This window comes from Oryza sativa, chromosome 11 (genome assembly GCF_034140825.1).
Source record: "Oryza sativa Japonica Group chromosome 11, ASM3414082v1".
Classification (NCBI taxonomy): domain Eukaryota; kingdom Viridiplantae; phylum Streptophyta; class Magnoliopsida; order Poales; family Poaceae; genus Oryza; species Oryza sativa.
In genome coordinates, this window is record NC_089045.1 from 19983756 (window position 1) to 19992329 (window position 8574).

General features: G+C 45.6%; 1 protein-coding gene across 1 annotated transcript; it reads left to right on the forward strand.

Moving 5' to 3' along the window:
* Window positions 1-2770: 2770 nt before the first annotated feature.
* On the forward strand, window positions 2771-7651 carry LOC136354043 (uncharacterized). The gene has a single exon (XM_066305617.1). It carries the CDS (start codon window positions 3083-3085, stop codon window positions 4583-4585), a length of 1503 nt encoding a protein of 500 aa, XP_066161714.1. The 5' UTR covers window positions 2771-3082; the 3' UTR covers window positions 4586-7651.
* Window positions 7652-8574: the final 923 nt, after the last annotated feature.

Sequence of the window (8574 nt, forward strand, 5' to 3'; positions counted from 1 at the left end):
ATTCCTTAGGAAGACCGTCTGTGGTCTACTGCGGGCGCTGTATCTTTTGGGGACCTATTAGGAGTGCAGTGGGGTACCGCCTCCACCTTCCCTCGTATAGGAGTAGAGCCCAGTTTTAGCTTAGAGTCTTCAGTTTTCTTCTCCCTTTCTTTTTCAGTTTTTCTATTTTCTCCTCACCCCTCGGTATTGGCCCTCTAGCTGATTGCAGTGTGTAATTGAACTTTCTGCACATTATAGATTGACGACCCTGCAATAATCTTGCCAAATATGTCCCTTAGGAAACATTAGACCACTGTTTCCGCAATAAACGTTTCCTGCTAGACCAAACCATGCAAGATGCAGCGGATTACTGGCTGCATGAAGGCTAGGACCCAGTCTTGGAGCTTAAGACTCTCACAAGCTAGCTAGTTTGTAGCTAACTTCTAAAAATCTGGAGAAACCAAGAAATACAACTTCTTAATTTTAGTTCATTTTCTAAATTTTGTAGCTACAGTACAGTTCTCAGAATCTGAATTAGAATCTCAATTGTTTTGGGAGATAGAGTTAGGGTGTATTCGGCAGTGGAGGTTGGGAATCCATTCCTCCTGCACGCAAAACGGTGCGGCCTTTTAACATGTTATTAATTAAGTATTATTTTTTTAAAAAAAGTTGGATCAATATGATTTTCTAAAGCAACTTTTGTATATAATTTTTTTTAAAAAGACATACCGTTTAGCAGTTTGAAAAGCGTACGCGTGGAAAACGAGAGAGATGGGTTGGGAAGAGAGAGTGCCAAACTTTAGTGGTTTTGAGAGAAGCTAATGTTGAGGACTCTTTCCCTACTCTTCTTGCGAGTGCGACGATGGGTGCCGTGACAAACTCTAATCAGCAGTCGTAAGTCTCAGAAATAAATGAAAAGGTCAATGCAATCAAATTGAATAGTTTGGTGTGACAATTCTTACAATATGTCATGCGCTTTGCTGCGGGATATATGTTAAATATTAAAGAAATGATGAAATGATTTGGATTGAAATATTATGAGAATAATTTGAGAATAATGATTTAGCATATGTATGTTTAGTTTTAGAATGAAATAAATTGTAGATTATATGCTTGCATGTTGAGCTTTGTATGCTTAATTGGTTTATGAGTCATGTTTGCTTGTAGGTTTTAGGGGTGTTAATAAATATACTCCCTCCGTATTTTAATGTATGACGCTGTTGACTTCTCAACCAATGTTTGACCATTTATTTTATTTAAATTTTTTGTGCAAATATGAAAATATTTATGTCATGTTTAAAGAAAATTTGATGACGAATCAAGTCATAATAAAATAAATGATAATTACATAAATTTTTTGAATAAGACGAATGGTCAAACGTTAGATAAAAAGTCAACGGCGTCATATATTAAAATATGGAGGTAGTACTAAGTTTGCATGTTGAGCTTTAGTTGTTTAGTAGGCATTAGCTTTATAGAAAGAAGAGATAACATAGACAGTAGAAAAAAAAAAGAAGTAGCAATACAACACGACAATTTTTTGGATGAAAAACTTTCAAACGTAACTGTTATGTAATTATAGTGTAGTTACATTATAACTACTATGTAATTGCTATATAGTATTTGATATGTACCTCAAATGTAACTCTTATAAAAGTGCAACGGAGCAACTGATTAATGGAAGAAGTATGTACAATGCAGGTCTTGGTTTCGATCCCTATGGCGCCCTTGCAAATTTTTTTCATCTTCCTCCACCAGCATGAATCTCATAGCATAACAGACGGTCTAAAATTTGAAAGTTTTCATCCAGCGCAAATCTTGGAGCCAGATCGAATCGAAAGTTTTCCGCGCTGAAAATTGTCGACAGAGCAAAACCGAAAAGAAAGAGAGAAAGTATTCCCATAATGTTTCACAGGCTTGGGCCTCGTTCTCGGCCGCGGCTCGCACGCGCAAGGCAGCCTGTGCCGCTACACCACAGGCCCTGATGGCCTGATGGGCCTCAGCCCGTGAGGAGAGAGGCATGATAATTCTGAATCCGCAACCAAACTGAAACAAAAGGAAAAAGTACACCGAAGGTCCCTCAACTTGTTATCGGGATAACAAACGTCCTCGAACCTTAAAACCAGATATATGAGATCCCTTAACTATACAAAACCGGTCACCCAATGTCCTTCAGTGGTTTTAACCCTGGTTTTAGCCTACGTGGCGTGTGGGACCCACATGGGCCCCACATGTCGGCATACCACGTCATTTAGAGATAGCAATTTCCCCCGCGGGGCCGGGTCCCCTGCAGGGACCCGACCCTACGGGGGCAGGGATGGGTTCAATTTTTGACAGGTGGGGTCGGGGCCCCGCATTTTTGTGGGGAGGGAACGGGGGAGGCATTTCACCCGCGGGTGACCCGCGGGACCCCGGGGATGCATATTAAACCTTAAAATGTTGCCCATGGAAGGGCCAAAAGAGACCAACCCAACAAAATTCTAACATATAAAAATAAAACCCTAGCCTTATTGTCACAGCAGCGACAACGGATGACGACTACAGTACAAGGAGCACACAGCCCAGGGCCGGTCCAACCGCGCAGCCCAAGAAATCAGACCGGCTCAAGAAGCCAAATACTAAGTATTTGGGAGAGGATTGGGTCCATTAGCTGTGGCCCACAGTCAGTGAGAGAGAGAGAGAGGTCTTCTAGCGCTGTGCTATAAAGACCGGCAGAAGCTTCGAGAGGAGTAGACAATTTTATAATCAAATTTCGAATTCTAAATCAATCCTCTCTCTTCTGCTAATTCCTGAGGTGGAGTCGGCGATTCAGGATTTGCAGACGGAGGTCGGCGATCTTCGTCAACAGCTGAACCTCATCGGCAAGGCTACTCCGGCTTCCCCGACGACGTCTTCCCCTCGAGTCCCGTTGACGGGCGAGGAAAGGAAGGCGCCGCTGCTGCCTACGCCATCACCTTCGTTTCACTTGGCTGCAGCAGAGGAAGGAAGCAAAGGGGCCATTGGCCACAGCGTTCATTAGAATTTCCGGAGGAGGGCACCGGGAGTGGTTACCACCCTGGTCCCAACTCTGGACAAGGGTACGTTTGAAAATCATACTCTCCCGATGAATTCCTTTGAGAATTTTGAATTTGGGGGAGGGAATTCGGGTTCTGACAATTTGGGACATCAGTACAATCATAGAGTTCCAAAGTTAGATTTCCCTAGGTTTGATGGAACTGATCCCCAGGACAGGCAGATGAGATGTGAGCACTACTTTGATGTTAATAACACCTATCCAGGGTTATGGGTTAGGATTGCTACCATTTATTTCTCAGGAAGGGCGGCTTCTTGGTTGCGTTCGTCCAGGGCTCATGTTAGATTTCCGGGGTGGGGAGAATTCTGTCATGCAGTTTCAACAAAGTTTGACATGGATCAACACGAGTTGTTGATCCGTCAGATGGATGCCATTAAACAAGTGGGAACAGTTTGGGAGTATTATGAAAAGTTTGATGAATTGATGAACCAGTTGCTAGTTTATGATCCGGGGGTTAGCATGAAGTACCTTACTCATAGATTTACTGAGGGTTTGCATAGAGAAATTAGAAATGTTGTCATATTGCAACGTCCTCGTGATTTGGAATCTGCTCTGGTTGTTGCCTCTTTGCAGGAAGAAGTACTGGATTCTAACACAATTTCTGGAACCAAGGAGTTCAAGAAATCTGACAGCAACTTTCAGTTCAAATCAAATCCAACACTGAAAGGGGCATTGCCTTTACCATTCCCACCTGGTCGTGTTATGTCTGGTGGAGGGAAGGAATTGAAAAATGATGACAGGAAGGGAACAGAAAACTCTAGAATCATGGCTGGTAATGATAAGATGTCAGTTCTAAAGGCTCAGCGTCGGGCTCAAGGTTTATGTTACATATGTGCAGAAAAGTGGTCACCAACACATAAGTGTGCCAATTCTGTGCAATTGCATTCTGTACAAGAATTATTTGCCTTGTTCCAGCATCAAGAATCAGAACTGCTTGCTCCGGAAGAACAACACGAGCAGGAGTCTCAATTGATGGCAATTTCGTTGCAAGCTATTCAGAGAATAGAATCTGCAGGTACCATGAGATTGCTGGGGTCACTTCAAGGAAAGGAAGTTTTAATACTGGTGGATTCTGGTAGTTCTGCAAATTTTATGAGTTCTAAGATGGCTGATCAACAAACTGGATTGCAGCAGCTTCAGTCCACTGTATCTGTTCAAGTGGCTAATGGGGGTGTTTTGTCCTGTCGACATGAAATTCCTCAATGTGAGTGGAGCACACAGGGTTATCTTTTCTGCACTTCTTTCAAGGTGTTAGATCTTCCTGGTTATGATCTGATTCTGGGCATGGATTGGTTATCCAATCACAGTCCAATGCAAGTGGATTGGGCTAATAAGCTCATTATTCTTAAATGGAAGGGTCAATGGGTTACTCTACAGGGGGTTAAACTAGCAACAGCAAGTTGTAAATTGCTGCATCCTAGAGTAATGAGAGAATTTCAGGACAGACAGGCTGTGGCACATTTAGTGCAGCTCTGTGTGATCTCTACTGGAAAGGAGGAGATAGTTCCGGTTGGGATTCAGCACATTCTTTAACAGTTTGCTTCAGTCTTTGATGAACCCTCAGGCTTACCTCCTCAGCGACCCTATGATCATGCAATTCCTCTTTTCCCTGGGTTTCAGCCTGTCAATGTGCGACCCTACCGTTATACACCAGCTCAAAAAGATGAGATTGAGACTCAGGTCAGTGAAATGCTTACCAAGGGAATTATTCAGCCCAGCAGCAGTCCATTCTCTTCGCCTGTGCTCTTAGTCAAAAAGAAAGATGGCTCTTGGCGGTTTTGTGTGGATTATCGCCATCTCAATGCGATTACTGTAAAGAATAAGTATCCCTTGCCTATCATAGTAAAGAATAAGTATCCCTTGCCTATCATAGATGAATTATTGGATGAATTGGCAGGCGCTCAATGGTTTACCAAGCTAGATCTTCGTTCCGGCTATCATCAAATTCGGATGAAAGTGGAGGACGAACACAAAACTGCATTTAAAACACATAATGGACACTTTGAGTTTCGTGTGATTCCATTTGGATTGACTAGTGCACCAGCCACATTTCAGGGTGTCATGAACAGTATTCTCTCCTCCTTGATGCGTCGTTGCGTGCTAGTCTTTGTAGATGATATCCTCATTTATAGTCAAACTTTGGAGGAACATGAGGCTCATCTTCGGGCAGTTTTTCAAATCTTGACTCGACATCAACTCAAGGTGAAGCGCAGCAAGTGTTCTTTTGCTCAACAGCGGCTAGCATATCTTGGTCACATTATCAGTCCAAATGGGGTTGCTACAGATGACAAAAAATTCAGGCAGTTCGTGATTGGCCACCTCCTCAATCAGTAAAGGAATTGCGTAGTTTCTTGGGGTTGGCTGGGTATTATCGCAAATTTGTGCGCCATTATGGAATCTTGAGCAAACCTCTGACCAATTTACTTCGAAAGGGACAGATGTTTCTGTCGACACCAACAGTTCAGGATGCATTTCAGGCTCTTAAAACTGCTCTTGTTTCAGCCCCTGTTCTTGCTATGCCAGATTTTTCTCAACAATTTGTTATTGAAACAGATGCTTCGGATAAAGGTATTGGGGCTGTGTTAATGCAACAGAATCATCCCATAGCATTCCTCAGTAAGGCATTGGGACCACGTCATCAAGGTCTATCCACCTATGAGAAGGAAAGTTTAGCCATTATGTTGGCCGTAGAACATTGGCGCTCTTATCTTCAACATGATGAATTTTTGATTAAGACAGATCATCGTAGTTTTTCTTTCTTGACAGATCAGCGGTTAACAACCTCATGGCAGCAAAAGGCGTTAACTAAACTTTTGGGACTCCGGTACAGAATATGCTATCGACAAGGGCTTTATAATAAGGCTGCTGATGCCCTTTCGCGTTATCTTGTTCCTGGTCAGGAGGAATTGTCGGCTTTGTCTGTATGTGTTTCTGAATGGATATCTGAGGTTGTGGCTGGATATGCAAATGATGCAGATGCTCTAAGCAAAGTGCAGGTGTTAAGTTTCAGTGCATAGGCAATCCCTGATTTTCATCTTAAGGATGGAGTTCTGTATTATAAGAATCATATGTGGATTGGCAAGAATACAGAGTTGCAATTAAAAATTTTGAGCAATCTGCACACAGCTGCCATTGGTGGGCATTCTGGGGTGAATGTGACTTATCAGCGGGTACTTCAGTTGTTTGCTTGGCCTGGTCTTCGGTCGTCTGTGGCTAAATCTGTGCAAGCTTGTGACATTTGTCAACGAGCTAAGTCTGAACATGTCCGTTATCCTAGTATGTTACAACCTCTGCCTGTTCCGGATCATGCTTGGCAAATTGTGTCGCTTGATTTCATTGAAGGGCTGTCGAAATCTGCATCTTTCAACTGTATTTTGGTGGTAGTGGATAAATTTTCCAAATACAGTCATTTTGTCCCTCTTGCTCACCCTTTTACAGCACTGGATGTGGCTGAAGCATTTATGCAACATATTCATCGTCTCCACGGCTTACCTCAGTCCATCATCTCTGATCGGGATCGAATTTTCACAAGTACTTTGTGGACAACTCTCTTCTGCTTAGCTGGTACTCAGTTGCAAATGAGTTCTTCATATCACCCTCAAACAGATGGACAAACGGAGCGGGTGAATCAATGCTTGGAGACTTTCCTTCGCTGTTTTGTCCATGCTTGTCCTTCTCATTGGACTAAATGGTTGGCTTTAGCCGAGTATTGGTACAATACCTCGTTTCACTCATCTCTGGGCATGACTCCTTTCGAGGTACTATATGGGCACAAACCACGTTATTTTGGATTGTCTACCAATGCTGCTTGCTTATCTCCTGAGTTAACTGACTGGCTGCATGATCGGGCTAAGATGCAAAATCTTATTAGAGAGCATCTGCTGCGTGCTCAAACCCGCATGAAAATGCAAGCTGACAAGGGTCGTTCTGAAAGGTCTTTTGCTGTTGGCGATTGGGTATATCTGAAATTGCAGCCGTTTGTTCAGCAATCTGTGGTGACCAGAGCTAATCGGAAGTTGTCTTTTCGTTTTTACGGGCCTTTTCAAATTTTGGCTCGCATTGGCACAATGACTTATAAGTTTGCACTTCCTGAATCAAGTCTGATCCATCCGGTGGTTCATGTGTCGCAATTGAAGAAGGCTTTGGCGCCAGGAGAGTCATTCCAGGATTCCTTGCCAGTGCTCAACCCTGACGACGCATCAATAGTTGTACCAGCGGAGATTTTGGATCGACGTCTGATTCGTAAGGGCTCTAAGCAAGTACTTCTCGTCCAAGTTCGTTGGTCTGGTAATGATCCTACAATGGTTACCTGTGAGAATTATCATGAACTCTGTCATCGTTTTCCGGGAAATGAAGCTTGTGGTCAAGCTTCGTTTCAAGCATGGGGGAATGTCACGGCAGCGACAACGGATGACGACTACAGTACAAGGAGCACACAGCCCAGGGCCGGTCCAACCACGCAGCCCAAGAAATCAGACCGGCTCAAGAAGCCAAATACTAAGTATTTGGGAGAGGATTGGGTCCATTAGCTATGGGCCACAGTCAGTGAGAGAGAGAGGTCTTCTAGCGCTGTGCTATAAAGACCGGCAGAAGCTTCGAGAGGAGTAGACAATTTTGTAATCAAATTTTGAATTCTAAATCAATCCTCTCTCTTCTGCTAATTCCTGAGTTCTTCTTCTTCCTCACGTCTTCCTCTCTCTTTCTCTGTTCTTCCACTCAATCTTCCCCAATTCCTCCAAATTCTTCGATTAGTGTTCGTCAGAATCTCGAGAGCGTAACACTTATCCTCTCCACTCTCCCAATCTCCTCTCCCCGCGACCCTCCAGGCGGCGGCGGCGACGAGGGCGCGGGCGGCCGCGTCGACGGCCAGGCGCGGGCGGCGGCGTTGGCTAGGGCGCGGGCGGTGGCGGCTCGCCTTGTCGTCTTCCGGCTCGTCGTGTCCTCGTCGCCGTCCGCCGGCCCAGTCGGGTAGTGCGGGGCCCCGGTCACCCGCTAGGTCCCCTGCGGGGGCGAGTGACGTTTTCCACCCGACCACCTCTGCGGGGCCGGGGTCGGGGGGAGAAGTCGAGGAGCGGGGGCGGGGGCGGGGGCGTTCCAGCCCAACCCGCCCCCGACCCGCCCTGTTGCCAACCCTACACATCAACTTCCTTTCCCCTCTTCTCTCCCTTCCTCCCCCCTCTCTCTCTCTTCTCTCACAAACGGTCGGGCGAGCGGGGCTGAGCGGCGGCCAGTAGGTTGCCTGCCGCTAGGGGGCCACCACCTTCCCCACCTCCGCCTCCGCCTCCACCACCACCACCTTCTGGTCGCCGCTCCCTATCCACTGGCAGCCGCACGCGCGCGCACGCCTGCCGCCACCGCGCGTGCTCGCACGTCGCCTCCGCTAGCCGCCGCTTGATTCTGTTACTCGGTTAGATTGCTTCGTGTATTGTGGGAGGTTCATTGCGCGATGATGCCTCCGAATGGTCAGGACTTGCATGGCGGCAGCCTCGACGGAGGCGTAGTCGTGCTACCGCCTCCATCTC